Source organism: Pseudorca crassidens, chromosome 3, assembly GCF_039906515.1.
Source record: "Pseudorca crassidens isolate mPseCra1 chromosome 3, mPseCra1.hap1, whole genome shotgun sequence".
Lineage (NCBI taxonomy): Eukaryota > Metazoa > Chordata > Mammalia > Artiodactyla > Delphinidae > Pseudorca > Pseudorca crassidens.
This window is the reverse complement of record NC_090298.1, coordinates 132,702,075-132,725,567: the sequence shown is the minus strand read 5'-3', so window position 1 is coordinate 132,725,567 and position 23,493 is coordinate 132,702,075. Positions and strand designations below refer to the sequence as shown.

Genomic DNA, 23,493 nt, shown 5'->3' with positions numbered 1-23,493 from the left:
CTAGACTTCAATGAATTAATACATTGTTAATGTTTTATAAATTTGGACCCAGTAGCAATTCTAGAGATGAACAGAAAACAGAGTAATAATAAAAAAAACAAAAAACAAAAATCAGAACACAAAATCTGATGGCTAAAACTTTTAAGAGTGTTGCTTGAAGTCATGCTGTTAGTAAATCTAACCTCTGACCCCGTGTTTAATCAAGTCTGACTTAGACTTGAATATGGGCATTTGTTGGTTGTTTTTAGATATGTGGGCAGACATATTAAGGGCAGATATGAAATTCATGAAACATGGTTTATAATGGAAAAAATCTGGAGCTTGGGGGACTCATGTTCTTATTTGAAATGACCAATCATGTACCTTTGGGCAAATCAATCTTTTCAGGTCTCAGTTTCCCTTATATATACAATGAAGAAATTGAACATGATCTCTTGAGTAACTGCTAGCTCTGTGGCACTATGGAAGTACACACATAGAACAAGCTGGATATTTATATTACATGCATTTAATAAGGTTTAAAGTGAATTACAAGGACTTCCCTGGTGGCGCAGTTGTTAAGAAGCCGCCTGCCAATGCAGGCGACACGGGTTCGAACCCTGGTCCGGGAAGATCCCACATGCCGTGGAGCAACTAAGCCCATGCGCCACACCTACTGAGCCTGCGCTCTAGAGCCCGTGAGCCACAACTACTGAGACCACATGCTACAACTACTGAAGCCCGCGCACCTAGAGCCTGTGCTCTGCAACAAGAGAAGCCACCGCAACGAGAAGCCCGTGCACCACAACGAAGAGTAGCCCCCGCTCACCGCAACTAGAAAAAAATAAAATAAAATAAATAAAGTCAATGACAAGGAAATTCAGGCAGACAAGACAGAGAAAGGCCACAGGGTTTTCAGAAACTATTTCATCGTGATCTCACTTCCCTTTTGTAAATAACCATTGGCTTTTAAGGTTTCCAGACAAAAGTTACTCTCCCAGGGCTGAGATTGTTTGGGTCTGAGATGTTACCTCAGTGATGGAGAGTGTGGCTGGAACTCAATACTTTCTGACAGTTAATGCCCGAAGCCTGTGGGGTGGGAGGAGAGGGGACATCTTGTGTATATGAGAGGAAATAGAACATTGAGGTCCCCTCAGTTCCCCCCACAGGAGGGGGAAGGAAGCATTGCAGAAAGGAATGCATTTTTCCTAAGTGGAAGAGTTTGGAAGTTCAGGTCAAAGTCAGAATATTAGAGCAGGGAGCTGTGCATATATCACCTAGCACAATTTTCTCATTTTATAAACTTTATAAATGAGGAGGCAGACCTAACAAGGTTATATGACATAGCCCAATTCGTGTTAGAGCAAAGGCTAAGAATTAGGCTCATGACTGGAGTGGAAAGGGCACCTAAACATGAGTATAAGGAATAGAACATTCATAGTGGTATTTCCCACCTCCTAGTCCAGTGCCTGACACATAGTAGGTGCTTCATAAACATTGGTCACAGGACTCACCAGTTGGCTGACTTGACTGAATGAATGCATGAGTGATACGTTTCTACCTGTGTTTCCAATAAATACTGTCCATTTCAAACAGAGGACTATATATTATTTCACCAGAGACAGTAGAGGGCTCACTCTACTTGCCAAGAGACACTTGATGAAGTAATCCTTTTCTTCCTCTGATTGTTGCTTCCTCTTTGTTGATGCGGACAGAATAAATGTCAGAGTCCTCACAGGATGTGTGTGGTCTAGCATAGGAGAGAAGCAGGGTTTCCTTTGCCGTCATCATAGACTTGACAGTGTTAATAGAGGAGTGATTGGTCGTCAGACATCTGGTGTGCTGGGCCTGCAGTTGGGAGAGTGGCCACTGCTCCTGTGACTGGGGAGGAGAGACAGTTCCAGGAAGTACCCAGTTCAGCTGGAGAATTAAAACGGCACCTAAACAGAGCCATTCTTTGCTTTTTCTTCTTCAGAACCCATGTTTTCACATTTTTCCTTTGACTGTGTCCTGCTCTTGCTGCTACCACTTACAAGTAAGTCTGGATTTTTGGAATTAGATAGTGCAAGATGAAGATGCAAGGATGGTCATCGTAATGCTAGCAAGAGCAAAAGTTTGGAAGCAACCTAAATGTCCACCAGTAGGGTAGTGGGTAAAGAAATTATGATATATCCATGATACAAACAGTGATGCTGACGAAACATAATGATATGAGATGTCTGTAAGTCATAAGGTGAATTGAAGAAAGCAAAGAGCAGAATAATGGGTATATTGGACTTCTCTCTGTGTGTGTGTGTGTGTGTGTGTGTGTGTGTGTTGCAGGGGAGTGGGAATACATGAATGCTTCTTAATGAATAGACTCTGGGAAAGGGAGCTGGGAAATGGAAAAGAGCAGGGAGAGGGAGTAGAGTTTTCATATACTTTTTATGCTGTTTGAATATGTGTGTGTACATATATATATATATAAATTAATTTTCAACCTCACAACAGCCATACACTAACTTCTTATTCAGCCAAGCGTTTTTATTTATTATGTGCCTGGTGCTTGAAAAACAAAAGAGATTTGTGTTAGGATAACTGCGCTGTGTTGGTGAACAGACAACTAGCCCAGATGAGTGAGCTCTTTTCCTGGCCGACAATTACCCATTGTCTGATTGTCTGTTTCCATCAGCACTGCCCTTCGGTGTTCACAGGACCGGCCACAGTTCTCTCCTGGGGCACTGGTTTTCAAAGGGAGGTTTTGAGACCAGCCATATCAGCATGTCCTGGGAACTTGTTAGAAATACAAATTTTTGTCCCCCCACCCCCCGCCAAACTATTAAATCAGGAGCTCTGATTAGTATTTAATCAGATTAATTAACTCTAAACTCTGACTGTTGAGCCCAGCCGTCTGTGTTTGAACAAGGCTTCCTGGAGATTCCAGTGCCCCTCAAGTCTGAGAATCATTGCTGTAGTGAACTGTCCTCCAAACAGGATAGCAGTAGTGGTTTCCTCTTTATTCTGCAAGGCATTGCTTGCAGTTTTCTTGAAATGGAGCAGCCTCCCTCATTGCTCTCCTCCCCTCTTTCTGCAGGGTCTTTGGAAGGAGTATACGTGTCTGAGGTGGGTCAGGATGCTGATCTGCCCTGCGCCTACTCTCCACCCACCCCTGAGCATCTCGTGCCTGTGTGTTGGGGCAAGGGACCCTGCCCTTTGTTTCAATGTCACAGTTTGGTACTCAGCACTGATGGAAGGAACTTGAACTATTGGACATCCAGCAGATACCTACTAAAGAGGAATTTCCGCAAAGGAGACGTGAGCTTGACCATAAAGAATGTGACTTTAGAGGACAGTGGGACCTATTGCTGCCGGATCCAATTCCCAGGCCTAATGAATGATCAAAAATCAAACCTGGAGTTGGTCATCAAACCAGGTGAGTGGACCTTTGCATACTTTCTTTCTGAATGAGATTTCCCTGTGGATCATATTAAATACACTGATTGGTCTCACCTCTGGTCTTCCCAATTATAGCCCTCAGGTTGGGCCCCTAAGACCTAAAGTTTAACAGGCCTCACCAGCAATGCCCAGCCATGTTTAATTCCCTCCATCTATTTTGAACCTCATGGCCAGGATCTAGAGAATGGAGGAAGGGCCTGAGCGGTCATTAAAATCACCTGGGGAACCTTTTAACTCCCACAGATGCTTGGGCTCCACCCCACAACCAGAAAAATCACCATCTCTGGAGGTAGAGCCTGAGTGCGGGGGTTTTACAAAGTCTACCCCTGATGATTCTCCCCCATGTGCAGCCAGGATTGAGAACCACTGGACTCTGCATGTGTCGGGGAGAGGGGGCATGTGTGCTTGCATGTTTTAACATTTATAGAGCATGTACTTAGTGGCTGATGGAGCTAAGTTCCAATCTGACACTGCTTCTTACCAGCTATGTAATCTTGGGCAAGTTATTTAAACTCTGTGACCTCCTCCTCTGTAAAATATGATACTGCCGACCCTATAGGCCACTGGAAGGATTTTATGAGGTGTTTGATGAAAAACATTTACTGTGGCTGTAAGTTCCATCATTAACAATTAGACTGTGATAATGATGACTGTAACACACCTCTGTCAGACATTTGGATTGTCATACACTCTCAACGAAGGTGTGTTCAGGTAGGTTTGGAAGTTGAGCATGTGTTTCTCTTCTTTTGTTGTGTTTACAGTAATTTCTGCTGCCCCTTTGATTCCCTGCAACAAGCTCTCTGCTCTCAGAGAAGCCTCATCCTTACGTTGGTTTCTGTCTTTAGCCAAGGTCAACCCTGCTGGGACTCCATGGAGGGACATCACTACAGCCTTTCCAAGGATGCTCGCCACCGAGGGACCTGGCTCAGGTAATTACATATGGGGTCTAGGAGGAAGCCTTTAGTTGGTTTCTGAGTTAAGAGGATTTTGAATATGGGGAAAACATGAGAAAACAGTTTGAGTTTTCTCAAACTGTGCACCCAAGATAGTGTTTGAGGTGAGGGAGGTGGTGGAAGTAAATTTGTGCTGGGAAAAAGGAGCCCTGGGCTAGGGTTCTAAATTAGTCAGGAGTAGCCCTCAGACCTGGGCCAAAGCCTTTCGCTTCTCTGGAAAGCAACTGCCTCTTCTGTCTGAGGTATGGGTTCAGAGACTTTTGGATCTCACCACCCAGTATAATTCCCAACCCCCAAAAAAGAATTTTGATGAGCTATGTATTTTGCCAAACAAGGAAAGAAAAATTTCTACTATTGCCACCCCTGCATTAAAAAAAAGGGACACTTTTAAATTAAATAAGTTTAATCTAATGAAAAACTCATTACGCTGTCCTTATTATTTTCTGATTTACTCCTGGACTGGTGATGTTTTCATGAACTGACCCCAGTCCATGTTTGGTGTAATCTGGATTAGGTGATTTCAAGAATCCCTTTTAACTGGAATAAAGTCCATCATCTTCCTCAGATTTTGACCTCAGAAGGAGCAGCTAAATTCTTCAACTAATTCAACAAGGACTTTTCCCTGCCGCTTTGGAAGAGAAGATAGGGTCGAAAGAGCAGACCTCAGGTCACGTTGATCAGGGAGGTTAATCTTAAATATTTCCTGTCAGAGTCCTGGTCTCCCTAAACTATCTGGAGCTCAGTCTTTCATTCTGTAAAATGAGGTTAATAATAGGTAAATTCCAAATCCTAATCTCACAAATCTCAGATTTAAATAAGGAAGCGTGTCTAAAGTGCTTAGCCCAGTGTCTGATCATGGTACCTACTCAATACATGTTAGTCATTGTCATTATCGGTAAGATCCAGAGGCAGACTGAGATTGTGGTTAAGTATGTCAGTGACAGGCAGGATGGGTTCTAATGTCAGCTTTTTGTATTAGTTTCATGAACTCAGTTATGTTGCTCAAACTCTGTGAGGCTCAATTTCCTTACCTCTACAATGAGGGTAATTCCAGTGCCTATGTCATAAGATTGTTGTAAAGATTGATGTGATCATGTATGTAAAGCACTCAGCATAGTGCCTGGCCCAGAGAAAGCACTCAAATATTAATTATTATTATAGATATTAACATCAGCTCTCTAGAGGTTCAATCTTTGGTGGTTCTTTAGTCACTGGTAGCCAACATCTCTTATGAAATTAGTGAGGAAATTAAATATGGTGGAAACAGATGATCGCCCACGTAGTGGGCTAACCAAATCATACATGTGTTCATCATATGCCATTGTTATATTTTAAAGAATCCTACAACTATAGACCTAGAAGAGACTTGAAGGATCCCACTTTCCCATCTCGTGTTTCAAGGTTCTTTACAACATCACTCCCAAGCTGGCATTCGCTGTATGCTTACACACCTTCTGAGATGGAGAGGTAGCTTCCTCACAACACAGTGCATGTTTTTTTAGAAGTGTCTATACCATAACCAGAAGTGTCCTTCCTTTCAGTTTTTACTTGTTTGTTCCTTCCCTTTAGGGCAACAGAAATGGAGCCATCTTTTGCATCTGAGAATATAGGCAGAGTACCTACGATCTCTGAGCTTTTCAAAGGCCTGAGAAAATACTTAAACAAAGAAAGGCAATGGCTCCAGACTATGAAAATCAAATGGAAAATTGAAATTAATTAGTATTTAATGACATGACTATAATATGTAATATTATTTCAGTTAGTTACATGAAAGTCAACTTGTGTGTAGTTACACCTTTTCTTTAGTGTGTAATGTGGGTACTTTTTTTTTCAGTTTTGCAATTCTTTTTTTTTTTTAATTTTTTATAACATCTTTATTGCAGTATAATTGCTTTACAATGTTGTGATAGTTTCTGCTGTATAACAAAGTGAATCAGCTATACCTATACATATATCCCCATCTTCCCTCCCTCTTGTGTCTCCCTCCTGCCCTCCCTATCCCATCCCTCTAGGTGGACACAAAGCACTGAGCTGATCTCCCTGTGCTATGCGGCTGCTTCCCACTAGCTATCTATTTTACGTTTGGTAGTGTATATATGTCCATGCCACTCTCTCAGTTCGTCCCAGCTTACCCTTCCCCCTCCCCGTGTCCTCAAGTCCATTCTCTACATCTGTGTCTTTATTCCTGTCCTGCCCCTAGGTTCTTCAGAACCATTTTTTTTTCCTTTAGGTTCTATATATGTGTTAACATACGGTATTTGTTTTTCTCTTTCTGACTTACTTCACTCAGTATGACAGACTCTAAGTCCATCCACCTCACTTCAAATAACTCAATTTCATTTCTTTTTATGGCTGAGTAATATTCCATTGTATATATGTGCCACATCTTCTTTATCCATTCATCTGTTGATGGACACTTAGGTTGCTTCTGTGTCCTGGCTATTGTAAATAGAGCTGCAATGAACATTGCGGTACATGACTCTTTTTGAATTATGGTTTTCTCAGGATATATGCCCAGTAGTGGGATTGCTGGGTCGAATGGTAGTTCCATTTTTAGTTTTTTAAGGAACCTCCATACTGTTCTCCATAGTGGCTGTATCAATTTACATTCCCACCAACAGTGCAAGAGGGTTCCCTTTTCTCCACACCCTCTTCAGCATTTATTGTTTGTAGATTTTTTGATGATGGTCATTCTGACTGGTGTGAGGTGATACCTCATTGTAGGTTTGATTTGCATTTCTCTAATGATTGGTGATGTTGAGCATTCTTTTATGTGCTTGTTGGCAATCTGTATATCTTCTTTGGAGAAATGTCTATTTAGGTCTTCTGCCCGTTTTTGGATTGGGTTGTTTGTTTTGTTGATATTGAGCTGCATGAGCTACTTGTAAATTTTGGAGATTAATCCTTTGTCAGTTGCTTCATTTGCAAGTATTTTCTCACATTCTGAGGGTTGTCTTTTTGTCTTGTTTATGGTTTCCTTTGCTGTGAAAAAGCTTTTACATTTTTTTTTTTTTTTTTGCGGTACGCAGGCCTCTCACTGTTGTGGCCTCTCCCATTGCAGAGCACAGGCTCCGGATGCGCAGGCTCAGTGGCCATGGCTCACGGGCCCAGCCGCTCCGTGGCATGTGGGATCTTCCCGGACTGGGGCACGAACCCGTGTCCCCTGCATCGGCAGGCAGACTCTCAACCACTGAGCCACCAGGGAAGCCCACCTTTTAAGTTTTATTAGGCCTCATTTGTTTATTTTTGTTTTTATTTCCATTTCTCTAGGAGGTGGGTCAAAAAGGATATTGCTGTGATTTATGTCATAGAGTGTTCTGCCTGTATTTTCCTCTAAGAGTTTTATAGTGTCTGGTCTTACATTTAGGCCATTCACATTTAGGTCTTTAATCCATTTTGAGCTTATTTTTGTGTATGGTGTTAGGGAGTGTTCTAATTTCATTCTTTTACAAGTAGCTGTCCAGTTTTCCCAGCAACACTTATTGAAAAGGCTGTCTTTTCTCCATCGTATATTCTTGTCTCCTTTATCAAAAATAAGGTGACCATATGTGTGTGGATTTATCTCTGGGCTTTCTGTCCTGTTCCATTGATCTATATTTCTGTTTTTGTGCCCGTACCATACTATCTTGATTACTGTAGCTTTGTAGTATAGTCTGAAGTCAGGGAGTCTGATTCCTCCAACTCTGTTTTTCTTTCTCAAGATTGCTTTGGCTTTTTGGGGTCTTTTGTGTTTCCATACAAATTGTGAAATTTTTTGTTCTAGTTCTGTGAAAAATGCCCTTGGTAGTTTGATAGGGATTGCATTGAATCTGAAGATTGCTTTGGGTAGTATAGTCATTTTCACAATGTTGATTCTTCCAATCCAAGAACATGGTATCTCTCTCCATCTATTTGTATCATCTTTAATTGCTTTCATCAGTGTCTTATAGTTTCCTGCATATAGGTCTTTTGTCTCCTTAGGTAGGTTTATTCCTAGTTATTTTATTCTTTTTGTTGCAATAGTAAATGAGAGTATTTCTCTTTCAGATTTTTCATCATTAGTGTATAGGAATGCAAGAGATTTCTGTGCATTAATTTTGTATCCTGCTACTTTACCAAATTCATTGATTAGCTCTAGTAGTTTTCTAGTAGCATCTTTAGGATTCTCTGTGTTTCCTGTCATCTGCAGTGACAGCTTTACGTCTTCTATTCCAATTTGGATTCCTTTTATTTCTTTTTCTTCTCTGATTGCTGTGGCTAAAACTTCCAAAACTATGTTGAATAATAGTGGTGAGAGTGGACAACCTTGTCTTGTTCCTTGTTTTTCTTTCTGACTTACTTCACTCTGTATGGCAGACTCTAGGTCCATCCACCTCACTACAAGTAACTCAATTTCATTTCTTTTTATGGCTGAGTAATGTGGGTACATTTAATATGCTTGCTATAAAGTGAAGAGGAGCCGTAACAAGTAGGAGTCCCAAGGGTCTTTGAAGCTCCTAAACCCACTTTGAACACAGAATAAATGCAATCTCTCTTCCACCTGAAGAAGGCAGGACTGCATCATGGATGAATCCTTAGCTTCGGAGGTAGACTTGGTTTGAATCTCAGATTTGCCAGTTAATAGCTGTGTGATTTGGACAAAGTACTTCTCTGAGACTCAGTTTCTTTATTTAAAAATTGAGAAAATAATAGTACCTACCTATTGTGGTGAAGATTAAAAGATATTGTGCACATAAAGTGTGAAGCACCATGTCTGGCACATAATACATGCTAGATGGTAACTATTAAATTTATATACTTTTAAAATCATCACGTGCCTCCCCCATTGTCGTCTCCCCCCACCCCCCAGTCTCGGGTCCTCAAGGAAAAACATTGTAACTTTCACCAACTGTCCCACCCATCTTGGTTGATGTCTACCTATGTGAAAATAAGGTGTGATAACCCAACAGTGCTCTATTTTATTGATCATTTTCACTGTAAAATGAAATTAAAAAAAAAAAGTTAGACAGTCTTACCATTTAAGCCAAGAAAAGTAACTATAGGGAAGCAGAAACTGGATTTACACTAGAAAATGTTGTGTGTGGTTAAGATACATGTTTACTTAGTAGTTTCACCAGTGTGGTTTTTAAATTCCTTTTGGGGAATAGGAGCTAAGGAAAGTGGAAGATAATCTCTTTCCTTTCCTTTTTTTTTTTTTTTTTAAACTTTAGGCTGAGAATATGCTTTTATAATATTAAAATCAGAGTCTGTAAACCAGTTCTACATTAAAAGGTTTAGACTGCTAAGCTTCCAGAAAGTGACCTTGACATTTAGAAAGTTTCAGATCCTCTGACTCACACAGAAAAATACGTTGGCATGGTTAATCATCCCAAAGCTGACAAATTATTGGTTTTTAGAATGCAGTGTTTACGAGGTCAGGGCCTGTGCGCATCTTGTTCACTGTTCTGTCCCTGTCCCCCGTGCCTGGCATAGAGTGGGGGTGTAGTACATGTTCATCGAATGGATAGGCAGATGACTAACTAAATGAATAAAAAGGAAAGAAGGTGAGCTGGCAGCTGGGCAATGTGGAGGCTTCATGATCACAGTGCCGAGATGAGCCTTGTTGGAGGCAGCACAGTTAAGAGTGTGTGCTTAAAGCCACGTGGACCTAAATTGGAAGGCCATTTCTGTTATTCACTAAGCTGTGTGACTTTGGGTAAGTCACTTAGCTTCCTAATTCTCAGCTTCTTCATCTCTGTAATGGGACTAATAGTCCCTACTTTAAGATAGTTGTTTTGAATGCTAAATGAGATACTTCCCTTGAAGAATTTAGTACAATGCCTGTTCATGGTAAATTATAGTTACAGTTATTATTATTTTCAATTTTTTAGGGAACAAAATACCCTGTCTTACTCTTAATGAGTAAATGTTAAATTTTTTTTAAAGAAAATTAACTTTCGTTACCTTTCAAATTCTAACCATGCCACATCTTCTTTATCCATTCATCTGTTGATGGACATTTGTACAATGGAATATTACTCAGTCATAAAAAAGGATGAAATAATGCCATTTGCAGCAACATGGATGGACTTTGAGATTATCATACTAAATGAAGTAAGCCAGACAGAGAAAGGCAAATATCATATGATATCACTTCTATATGGAATCTAAAAAAAATGTTACATACGAACTTATTTACAAAACAGAAATAGACCTACAGACATAGAAAACAAACGTATGGTTACCAAAGGGGAAAGGGAGAAGGGAGGGATAAATTAAGAGTTGGGGATTAACATATACACACTACTATATGTAAAACAGATAATCAACAAGGACCTACCGTATAGCACAGGAAACTATACTCAATATTTTGTAATAACCTATAAGGGAAAAGAATCTGAAAAAGAATATATATATATTCTGAATCACTTTGCTGTACACCTGAAACTAACACAACATTGTAAATCAACTATACTTCAATTAAAAAAATGAACAAAATACATATTAGAGAACAGTTATTTGATCTAAAAAAAGTCTAATTATAATGCCTGCCTCTGTGTCATCAGTGTTGTTGGAATTTTGAAGACCCCTTTAGGGCCCTGAGGACACAACAAACCACATATTCAAAATAGGTTTTCTTGGAAGAAGTCTCCAATTCATAGAACATAAGTAGTTAGGTACATCATCTGGACGAAAAAAATGTGGTCATCCTGAAGTTGATTTGTAAGTGTTCAGTAAGTTTTGTTTGTCTCTCAGTTAATTATTGTGAAGATAATGGAGTAGAATTAATTTCAAATAGGATTATAGGTAGCTTTTAAGATTTAAAAAAACTCATATAAAAGAAAGCATTCTTAACTGTTCTACTGGCTATTTTTCTTCTTTGTGGCAGAGACACAGACACTGGAGACCCTCCATGATAAAAATCAAACAGTGAGTAACTGTGTGTGTGAGCTGACTTTATGCTCAACTCAGAGGAAAAAAAGTATGGCTTTAGACTTCCTTCCTGCCCACTCATTCCTTGGGGGAAAATGCCTTAATCTCCCTTGGCTTCAGGTTCCTTGGCTGTAATATGTTGCTGATAACTGTTGTAACTGCAAGTCCTGTTGTAAGGATGGAGTAGGGTGATGCATGTAAAGTGCCTGTCACATAGTAGGTGCTGGAAAACCAAAAGGAAGAAGCATTAGCATTTTGTCCTTATTCTCAAATTTCACAGCTGTATACCACTGTGGAGGGTTCGGACACCCTCCATCACCCCAGAGTATGTTTCTCCTTGCTTCCGTTGCAACCCTAATGACAAAGATTGTTTGTTTAAATTTATTTATTTATGATAAGACACCAGGCAAGAATATTCTAAGCCAAGAACTTAGGTATCTAACTAAAAATAAAGCACTATTTTAATCGACCACCATTTTAGTGTCTCCTACCTTCTCAGAGTAAAAGGGAAAACCACTAAAACAGGGGTCCCCAATCCCCGGGCCATGGACTGGTACTGGTCTGCGGCCTGTTAGGAGCTGGGCTGCACAGCAGGAGGTGAGCAGCGGGCGAGCAAGCGAAGCTTCATCTGCCGCTCCCCATCGCTCCCCATCGCTCGTGTTACCGCCTGAAGCATCCCCCCTCCATCCCCCCCAACCCCGGTCTGTGGAAAAATTGTCTTCCTTGAAACGCCAAAAAGGTTGGGGACCACTGCATTAGAGAACAACCTGATAGCAGTGACTGGAAAATTCTTTGAGGACATATCCAGGAGTTTGCATTCATTTAACTCAATCTCTGACTCAGTGTCAAGCATTTTTTGTTTGTCCTGTCTTCTTTGCAATCCAGGTCTGCCTTTTCAGTACCTCTGTGTGCCCACAGTGCTTACTGCAAGTGACCTTGCATGGTGCACTCCTGCAGTAAATGTCTGTTGAATAAATGGAAGACTTAATTCCTTGACGTTGTTTTAAAAGTGTTTGCCATTACTCTTTTTAAAGGAGGAACATGAGGTGAAATTTTAGAAGCAGTATGTTCGCTGTGACTGAGTTAACAAAATATCTAATTAATTAGAGCAATAGCAATAATAGCGACCACTGATTGAGATTTATCCTGTACCAGGCTCTGTGCCAAGCATTTTCTGGTTTTCGTCACTTAATTTTCCTGATAACTCTACACAGCTCTTCCTGATGACACAGCTCTTTGGTGACAGAACTGGGATTTGAACCCAAGACAGTCTGGCTGCAAATTCCTAGCTTTTAAACCACTGTCTTTCTGTGAAAGTTGGGGTTTCATGGCAAGACACCAAATTTAGACCACTCTGAAACTCCCTGGGAACACCAGGGAATCATCAATGAACAGGGCCCCACTTTTTATGTGAGGAAAGGGGAGTCCATTTACTAAGGCTGCTTCTCCACCCACAGCACAGACAGGCACCTCTTATTCCCTTGCTAACTCCAAAGATTCAGCTAATCCCTTTCTTTGGGTGGTTTGAGGCTTGTCTAGAAGGGGACAGATCATGAGTCATTTCAAGGTCCCTGCATTCCTGAGATACTGTGAAAGGGATGGTCCCATGTATAAGTCATGAGCCTGGCTGGGCAGACAATGGATTTCTGGTCATTTGCTGCAATTCTGTTTGTGTTTCCATAGGAAATATCCACACTGGCTAATGAGTTACAAGACATGGGCGCCACCACCAGAATAGGCCTCTACATCGGAGCAGGGGTTTCTGCTGGGCTGGCTCTCGTTCTTATCTCTGGTGCTTTAATTCTCAAATGTAAGTCATTTGATGGTGCTTCTCTCTCCATCTGATAAGGAACTGTTAATATAGGAACAAACACAAGCCTAAGATAGAACTATTAGTTTATATTTATACCTACAGGTGATTAGAATAAACACTCTTTAGTCCTTCCAAACCTCAACAATAATAATAGCTCATTTTTATTCAGTGCTTACCATGTAACAGGCATGTTTTATATTATTATTGTCACCATCTTATATAAGGTAGATAGCACTGTTATTCCTATTCTTATAGCAGAGGAGAGTAACGTTTAGAGACAGTAAGCTTTCAAGGTTTTCTCAAGGTTTCAGAATCAATAAGTGGCAAAGCTGGAATTCAAATTCAAGCAGGTTGATTCTAGTACCTGTTTTTTTATCTTTTGTTAAGAAAATAAACCTTTTTAATTCATGAACATGTCCAGTTTTATTAGGAAGCACAACAATGACAATCACTTTCTTCTGTGCATTTTTCTATCTTATTTATTTCTCAGGCGTGGTTCTTTAAAGAGGGGTAGCAGGTTCCTTTAATGCTGGGTCATGCCCAGAGTCGCAGCGTTTGTATTTTCCTCCATTGTGGCACTCAGCACACATATTTTATTTCTAAGTTACTTATCTTTATTAAAAAAAATTAAGTATGATTTATATGCAATAAACTGTATGTTTAAAGTGTGTTCAACTTGATGAATTTCAGTAGATGGTTTCACCCAGGAAACCATCACCGCAATCAATGCCCAAACACTTCCATCACCCCGAAAGCCTCACATACTTTTATAACTGTGATATATTCTCTTCTCTTTGGTGCAGAGACCAAGGCCGTATACCACTATTATTTTATCAGCCTTTCTTACTAATACATAAACATCAACTATGTGTAGGGTTACAAACCATTCCAGATTTTCCCAGGATTGAAGGAGGTTCCTAATGTGTGGGTTTTCAGTGCTAAAACTGGAACAGTCCAGGAAAAACTGGGATGAGTTGCTCATCCTGTGTGGCTTGAAGCTGCCAAGTGCTTTATGTGCATTAAATCCTCATAACTACCCTGTTGAGAAAGGTACTAATATTATTCTCATGTACCAGTTGGAGAACCAGTGTGCTAAAAGGTTAAGTAACTTGCCCAAAGCTACACAGTTAATTGATAGAGGATTTGAAACTGGGACTGTCTTGCTCACCATTTTGTTACTCTGCCATTAATGGTAAATGGATTGCTGAGAGGAAGAAGCTACTCACCCCCACTTACCTGGGTTTATGGAGAGATAGCAGTGGAGTTTGGAAATTGACCACATGAATATGGAGTCTACAGGTTGATAAGGAGCAATGACCACACCCACTTTTTGAGTTTTGCCGAGGCCTGGATATTAGGGACTGTTCTGGTTTGTGTAGAGGGTATGCAAGCAGGGTGATGAGGAGTGGGAGAAGTCATGTTTTGTGCACACATATGATTACTCCCAAAACATGACTACATGGAAGAATAGATGGGAAAGTTGTATTCCATCTGCAGTCTTTTCCCTAGAAGTTGCTGGAGAAAATCATACAACCAAGGTGATAGGTTTTTAAGTCATGACATCAAAGCCATAAATTGGTACTCAGTAATGCCCAGCAATCCTGGATGTTTCTAGTGCACTGTCTGAGATGAGCATCACATACTTCATTGCTGCTCAAATCTCCCTCGCCTCTCACTGCACTGATGAAGTATTAAAAGCCTGTTTCAACCACTTTGCCTCAGCCAAGACTTCGTTCTTCCTGTGATCACTTTCTCCAGAATCATCTCTCTCTCCATTCCTGTTTATGCTATTTTTATTAGTATAAAAATATGGCCTAGTTCACACATTTCTCTCCAGTGACTCCCATTTCTCTGCTCTCCTTTACAGCCGTATTTCTCGGATGCGTTGTTCCTACCTCTCACCCCTCCGCACTCTTTAACCACGCCCCCTCCCAATTTAGCTTCTACACCTGAAGTGCCATGGAAATAGTTTCAGTCAAGCTCACCAGTGACCTCCATTTTGCTAAATCCTGTAGATACCTCTGTCTTCATTGTAGTACGTCTTTCAGCAATAACTAAGTTGACTCTCACTCATTCTAAAAAGTCTTCCTTCTCTTGGCTTCTGAAACACCAGTGTCTTCATTAGCCACACCTTTCAGTCATTTTTGTTATTTTCTCTTCTTCAGCATGATCTTTAGATGTTGTGATTCCCCAGGGCTGGCCCTTTTCCTCTCTCCATGCCCTCTGGCTGATGATGACCTATATTCCCATAGACTTAAATGTCATCCTTAATTTCTCTCTCCAGCACTCAAAGGTGTTGATACTGATTGACCAGCTGTCCAGTTGTTATCTCCACTTAGATGTGTCCCACATTGTGTCAAGAAAGGAGCTCTAGAGTCTATATTCCACCTTTTTAGAACCCAACCTCCCCCTCCCTGATCTTCTTCATCATAGTGTTTCATTATCATACATCTGGTTGCTTAAGCCAGAGAGCCAGAAGCCATCCTTGAATCCCCTCTTTCATCACTCCTAATACACAATCCAACTTCACTTTCCCGCACTTTCTCCAAATCATATCTAAAATCCATTCGTAATTCTGCATCTCTCTTTCACCACCTTACTCTGAGGCAGTTCTCTACTTACCTCCTCATTTTTTCATACCTCCTTTTAATTCATTCTCCACACAGCAGCCAGAGTGATTGTCTTAAAACCCAGTCAGATCATATTTCTGGCCTTCAGTTATTTCCTATGTCTTAGAATAAAATCCAAACTCCTGATTATGACTTACAAGGTCCTATAGTATCTAGCCCAGCCTCCCTCTCAGACCTTACCTTGTGCCACTCTCTTATTCCAGCCATGCTTTCAGTTTCAGCCACTCACTACTATCTTTACCAGGGCTTTACTCGATCCAGAATGCTCACCCCGGCTTTTCATTTGGCTGACTCATTCTCTTCTTTCAGAACTGAGCTTAAAGATCATTTCTTCTGAGAATTCTTTCCTGATTACCTTCTTGATTATCTATTCCAGTGCATTGTTGTTTTTTTTAAAAATTGAAATACAGTTGATTTACAAATTGTGTTAGTTTCAGGTATACAGCAAAGTGATTTCAGTTATATACATATATATATTATATATATATATATTTTTTTTCAGATTCTTTTCCATTATAGGTTATTATAAGATATTGAGGGCTTCCCTGGTGGCGCAGTGGTTGACGGTCCGCCTGCTGATGCAGGGGACACGGGTTCGTGCCCCAGTCCGGGAAGATCTCACATGCCGTAGAGCGGCTGGGCCCATGAGCCATGGCCGCTGAGCCTGCGCGTCCGGAGCCTATGCTCCGCAACGGGAGAGGCCACAGCAGTGAGAGGCCCGCGTACCGAAAAAAAAAAAAAAAATTGAGTATAGCTCCCTTGCTATACAGTAAATCCTTGTTGTTTATCTATTTTATATATAGTGGTGTGTATCTGTTATTCCCAAACTCCTAATTTATCCCTACCCCCCCCCTTCCCTTTGGTAACCATAAGTTTGTTTTCTGTGTCTGTTTTATAAATAAATCCATTTGTATTATTTTTTAGATGTCACATGTGTGCCATCATATAATATGTGTCTTTGTCTGATTTACTTCACTCAGTATGATAATCTCTAGGCCCATCCATTTTGCTGCAATACTTTTCTTTCTATTACATCACAATTTGAAATTATTTTATTTTTCCCATTTACTTTTTTTTTCTTAAATGCCTCTCTCACTAGAAGACAAGTTTCATGATGTCAGGGCTCATAGTTCACCTTTGTGTCCCTGGTGCTTAGCATACTACCAGCCACGTAGTGGGCGCTCCCTACATTTGTTAAATATGAAAAATGCATCTTCATTACTTTTAGCATAGTTTATGTAATAAATCAACACGCATATCAGTGGTTTGATTTAATTCAATCTAATAGGTAGACCAGACTTCCCTAAACAATCTTTGCCTCCAGTTAGCTCATTTTATTTATCTCATTTACTTTCTGAAAGCATTTTAAATTGACTTTTCTTCACCTTTTTACCTAGGGTATTTTGATAGCAAAGAGAAGATACAAAATTTAAGGTAAGAATAATGCGTGCAGTAGTGGAAGGTGGGAATCTTGGATATTCCTACTCTAATCTGGGCTTTGATCTTTGCTCTTAGAAGTCCTGCCCTGAGACTTTGGGATCTAAATTTTTACTACTTCCTTTTTGCTTTAGGCCTAGATTTATGAAATGCAAATTTAACATGCTGCTCGGTTTTATTCTTGATCCCTAATCCCTCTAGCTTCTTTAGTCCTAAAGTTAAGGTAGAGAATTTGTCTCCCATTGATAGGAAATGCTTATATATTTCTGATTAAAGGGCTTTTTCAGTGAACTGACCCTTCAGCTGATTGAGTACTTACTACATCCGGGTTCTGGGTGGCCACTGGTTTATAGACGTGAACAAGAAACTCAGAATCTACTCTCAGGGCTTTTACAACCCAGCCCAGCTCTTCTTAACTCTGATTGCCTATTAGAATCATCCAGGGCACTTAAGCATACTATTGTCAACCCCAGAGCAAATAAATCAGAATCTTTGGGGATGAGGCCTAACCATAGGTATTGTTCTAAAAACTTTCAAGAAAAAAGTGATTCTGTCCACTGCATACTCTCTAAACCACTAATAATTTTAGACTAAATCTAGATCGTATAGTTATGAAGACAAAATAGTCTGCAGTAAAAAAGTCAAATAAGATCAAATAAAATATTTAATTATCAATGGCTTTATATTTTCTGTGTCAGTATTCTTTATTAGAGCTGAAACTTGAAATGTGGTAATATCAATAGGTAATATTTACATGCAATAATTCATTCTTTATGAAATTATTTGGTTAATGTTCATCTCCACCTATAAATGTAAACTCCATAGAAAATTAGGAACTTGTCTGCCACATTAACAACTGTATCTCCTAGCACACACCTAATTCTTAGTATGCATTTGATATTTGAGGATTGAATGAATAAACGTTCCTTACAGCAGCCCTGTGAGATAGAGTATTTATTCCCATTTTATAGATGAGGACCCTGAGACACTAAGTTTACTAATATACAGCCTCTAGGGGATTTTTGTGTTTTGTTCACTGTTGCATCTCTTGATGCATGGAACAGTATAAACATGTTAAATAGTTCTTGAATGAATAAATGAAAAAAGCAAATCCAACTTACCCAAGATCACATGGGTGGAAAGCAACAGAGGCAGAATTCGAACTCAAGTCTCATTGGATCCATAACACATTCATTTCTTTTACTTTTTGAAATTGTTCAAGCTGACATAATAATTGAAATAATAGTGCAAGGAACAGTAGAACCCTTCACCTAAGCGTGTCATTTAATATTTTGTCACATTTGCTTTATCTGTTTCTCTATTTACATACATATTTTTTTTTCTGAACCATTTGTAAAGGTGTTTCAGACATCGTGACATTTCACCTAAACACTTCAGTCTGCACTTCCTCAGAATAAGGACATTCTCTTAGATAACACAATGCCATTTGTATACCTAAGAAAATTCAGATTAATTTGAATTTGTGCAGTTATTCCCCAGACTCTTTTCATTACTATTTTATGTTTCCCCTGCCTAATCAGGACCTGATCAAGGGTCATATACTGCCTTGGTGGCTATCTCTTCAGCAAAGCCCATTCTTTTAACTCTATTCCATGTTGCCTGGGATGCTTAACTCAACTGCATCACTTTATTTCCACAGCCTCATCAGTTTGGCCAACCTCCCTCCCTCGGGGTTAGCAAATACAGCAGGAGAGAGGACACATCCAGAGGAAAACATCTATACCATTGAGGAGAACGTATATGAAATGGAGGATCCATACAAGTATTACTGCTCCGTCAGCAGCGGGCAGCAGTCCTGACAACCCCTGGGCTGTTGTCTTTCAACGCCACCAGATTCACCACTTCCTTTTGGGGTTTGGTGTTATCTTCTTTGAAAACTATGAGATGGCTCACCTGACTGGTTTTAGAGGTTCTGTCCTTGGCCACCGAGCAGAGTTTTTCCATGTTCTAAAGATAAGGAGCTCACCCGAGGATTGAACTGGTACCAGCATTGTACTTAGACAGGCACAACATTACCTCTGTGTTCCCGCCACCCAACTCAGAGGCTGCTAATCAGGGCATTAGAGCTCAAATGGGCTTTTATAGAGAGTAGGAATTCTTAATATGGGGTCTCTGGAATTCCAGATATTCAGTTATATGGTGTGTCCATGAAGCTTCTGAAAATACAGGGGAAATTATGTGCTGAGATACGTGCGTGTCTTTTTCGGTACGGGAAGTCTAAAGGGGCCGCCGATTCTCAAAGAACTCTGTGAACCGTAGCAGGTTCGGAAACTATTGGAGTAGGAGTAGATGGTCTTGAAGGTTCCCTTTGAGTCTCAAGGTTGATGCTTCTTTGAATGTTGACTCTGTGACAGTAAGTGCCAGTGCACAGCTCTCCTTGGCCTAAGTTAAGAAGACTGCCCAGCAAGGCCTGTGGTGTGGCAGGTGCTCCTGGAGAAAGAGGAAGTATGCTTAGTGTGTGTTGACAGGTTTTGCTTGGGGTGCACTCAGAGGGAAAGATCTCTGACCAACTTCTCCATTCATGGAGAGAACTGGAGCTGTGTTTCTCACAAAAGAAGAAGCAGTGACTGGGACACAAATTCTGTTTCCTGGTGGAAAGTAGGTAAAGGGCTCCAGCCATCTGTATTTGTCCCTGTCAGATCCCCTGATGGAAAGACAATGGCCCTTAAGCTTTAGTTCCAAGATGGTAGAGAGTAGGTCTATCTTGCCTATTTGCTTCCTCCCCAGTCTTGGCACAGCTCTGACACATAATATGGATAGAAATTTACTAAATATCTTTGGAGTGAAAAAATTAAAGAAGCAGAAAGTTAGATTCCTGGGAAGACTTTTCCATTGGAGAGCTCAGATAGAGCTTCACTTGTTGGGGAACTCGAAAATACTCCTAAGCTCCCTTTTCTGCTCTTGTCCAGCATCTGCTCTTCTCAGCATCCTCTCCCTTCTCAGGCCCTTGGAAGTGTGTTATTGTCTTTTTTCCCCTTTCTGCTGAATGAATCAACAATAGGGACCTGTCGCTGCCTGAAAACTGCCTTCCCCAGGTGATGACTGAGCTGCTACTGCGTTGCATGCAGGAGATGTTGGTCACCAAGAATGCAGGCAGCCTGTCTGTTGCAGTGTTTGGGCTGCATCTGGGCAGTATTGGGAAGCACTGGCTTTCTACAGGGAGATCGGTTTGCAAAGTTCCAGGCAGTAGCTTTTAAACAAGCTGAAAAATTAAGTGTTTTAAATTTATGAAATTCTAGAGGGAAGGGACCACAGAAAACATATGAACCAGATTAATGATTCCCCCACAAAAGGGATTCTTATTCTGCAAAAATCTTTACACAAGGATATATATACAAGGGCGATCATTGCAATGGTGTTTGTGAGAGATGTTTCCCATCAGTTGGGGAATAATTGGTTATTGTGGTATGTCAACACACTGGCACAAGTAAAAAAAATTAGGTGGTTTCATCATTGAGCTGTTTTGCTAATGCAACAAACATTAAGTGCTTACTCTGTGCCGGGTTCTCTGGTGCTGGGATCATAGAGAGAGACCAAATAGACACATCCCTGACCCCACAGAACTTCTGATTGATCTGACAGGAAGGATGATTTCATTCAATCAGTCATTCTTTCAGTGAACATTTTTTGTCGACTACTTTGTGCCAGACACTGTTTTAGTTCCTAGAAATATAGCAGTTAAGGAAACAGACAAGATCCCGACTCTCACAGACCTTGTGTTACTTGTCAAAGGAGAAATCTATATTGCTAAGTCAAAAGAAAAAAGAGTTCTAGAATAGTATATATAGTTAATGCTAATTTTTTTTGCCTTTAAATAATCCAGAAGAATATTCCCAAATTAATATGGTTATTCCACAAGGGCAAATAGTCAAAAGATAGTTTCACTTTTTGCTTTTATGTGCTTCTATAATTTGAATTATTTTATCCATTTTTTGTAATAAAAAATAGATTTAAATACTGTGGCAATATTTTCCTGTCCACCCTCCTCCTCATAGAAAGAAATTAAGACTTGGATAAGTTAAGTTCGAGGTCAAGGCGGGCAGTAGAGTGCGCCAGCACTCTAGACGTGTCTAGAGTGTTCCAGCAGAGATTGGAACCTTGGTTTTCAGGGTAGGATCCACTCTACATCAACTATTTGTAATACAGAAGATGGCAGAAAGGGTAACAAACTATCAAGCTACCCCAGAGGGTCTGGGCAATGGCAAGTGGTCACTTAATTAAAAACAATGTAAAAAGATTGAATGTGTGATTTGCTCTTAGAAGTGCTTAGGATTTTTCTCCCAGAGCTCTGCCATAGAGACCCACAGTACAAGAAGAGGCTCCCTGATCTCTTCAGACTGAAAAATTAAGGTCTTACCATGTTTTAACTGCCTATCACTTCTAGTGTTAGAATTCCCCAGGCAGAAATTCCAAGTGGTTTAACCTGTCATTAATTTATTTGGGGGCATCCCTTCATGCCTAGTCCCATATAAATTTAATTCTCATTTAAGTTTGAATTAAAAAAAAACTGAATACAAATTAATTTTCTGTCCAGATTTCTACTGAGAAAGTCTTTCTAGAGGTAAGTAGAGATGCCCTTCGTGCTGTAATTTTTAAGATTTTTGTCATCCTTTTCTGGGGCTCAGTTGGGAAGTGGGAAAAAGGAGAGGGGCAGCTGGAACACTTGGTTGGAGGGTTCTCAAGCTTCAGGAGGGCTCAGATTTTGGCCTATTTTCAGTGGAAAACCTATGCAGTGGAGCAATATGAGTTTCAGGATTCTAGATCCTCTAATATCTTTTTTTTCAGTTGTATTGACTAATTATAAAGGTCATTCCAAGTCACTCTTTTATTATTAGTAGTTTTCTTTTGTAAATTCTTAGTCAAACTCCTTCTGCTTATGGTGTGACTCTTTTTCCAGAGAAAGCAGTGATGTTTAAAGAAAAAAAAAGTTATTTAAGCTATTCAGGTGTGGTGGTGGCACTGGGACATCTGTTTAAATACCCACATTATTTTAATATAATTGTTTTGTGGGTGGGTCACCTTTGGAAAATATTTTATTATAGCTTTATAGTCTATACTTAACAACCTGCTTCCTGATAAGTTGACATGTCCTTTGTAATGTCTACATTTTGAAATTGTACTTTTTCATGCATTTTACATCTAGTTTGTGTAAAATAGAAATATTTCACACTCCAATGCAGTGTTATCTTCTTTTGGTCAGTTCTGAAATATCCTTATATCCATATATCTATATCGAATCTGTTTTAAATTTTATTACCCAGTTTTACTTGCCATTCCTGTTCACTTGCACGCAGAATTTAGTTTTTATTCTGGAAACCCTTAAGTAAAAAGTAACAACTGTAAAAATATAGGTGAAGGTTGCTATACTAATAATGTAGATTTTTTATTCATTTCTTTATCCCAAAGTTCACCACAAGACCTTAGCAAAAATCTCTTGACCTTAATCTGAGGGCTGAAGCAAGGAGCCAATGGTGAGGGGCTTTGAAAGCTGCCAGCTGCCCAGGCCTCAGTGAAGTCCTCAGAGGGGTGCTGCCTTTCCTGTTCTCTCCAGCAAGCCTCCTACTCCAACAAAAATTCCTGGTAGCTAAGCAGCAGCCAGACAGCTTCTAACCACCAGGGAAGAAAGGAGTTTTCTGAATAGATGGAATTTCAGGTGAGAACTAAGGAATATGACATTTAGTTATCCTAGCTGCCTTATTTCAAGCAAATGTGTTTACAAGGAACTCTGGGTGGGCAAGCTAACCTGGAGCCAATTGCTTTACAGTACGTTGAGACTCCGAGTAAGAATCTCTAAGCAGAAAATACATCTTGTTAGAGTGCTTGTTTCCCTTTTTTTTTTTTTTTTAGGTTTTTATTTTGAAATAATTTGAGATTTGCCGAAAAATTGCAATGATAGTACAAAGAGTTCCTGTATTCAGCAGTTTTTTCAGTTAACAGCTTATATAACCGTGGTACCATTTGTCAAAACTAAGATCTTAACATTGGCACGTGGCTATTAACTAAACTACAAATTTTGCTTGGATTCCTACTAGTGGCTTTTAAAATTATAAATTAAGTGCTTTTTGAAAAATAGAGTTTAAATTAAAGGTGAAAGTCCCTATTCCGTGTCCTCTCTATCAAAATTTCTTCCCAGTCCTACTCCCCAGGATCAATCCTTCTAGGCCAGCACTGTCCAGTAGAAATACAGTGTTGTTGTTGTTTTTCATTTTAAGTCTTCACAATCCAGTGAGTGTTTTCCATTTAGAGCACATCTCCATTCTGACTAGTCACATTTTAAGTGCTCAACAACCACATGTCGCTATTGGCTCTAGAATTAGCAAAGTTCTTGGCCATT

The 23,493-nt window shown here is 40.0% G+C and overlaps 1 protein-coding gene across 1 annotated transcript; it reads left to right on the top strand.

Moving 5' to 3' along the window:
• Positions 1-1,864: 1,864 nt before the first annotated feature.
• Positions 1,865-22,334, top strand: HAVCR2 (hepatitis A virus cellular receptor 2). Its single transcript, XM_067732383.1, has 7 exons — positions 1,865-2,014; positions 3,053-3,391; positions 4,260-4,343; positions 11,215-11,255; positions 12,942-13,068; positions 17,099-17,135; positions 18,799-22,334. Exons 1-7 carry the CDS (start codon positions 1,960-1,962, stop codon positions 18,956-18,958), a joined length of 843 nt encoding a protein of 280 aa, XP_067588484.1. The 5' UTR covers positions 1,865-1,959; the 3' UTR covers positions 18,959-22,334.
• The last annotated feature ends 1,159 nt before the right edge of the window (positions 22,335-23,493 follow it).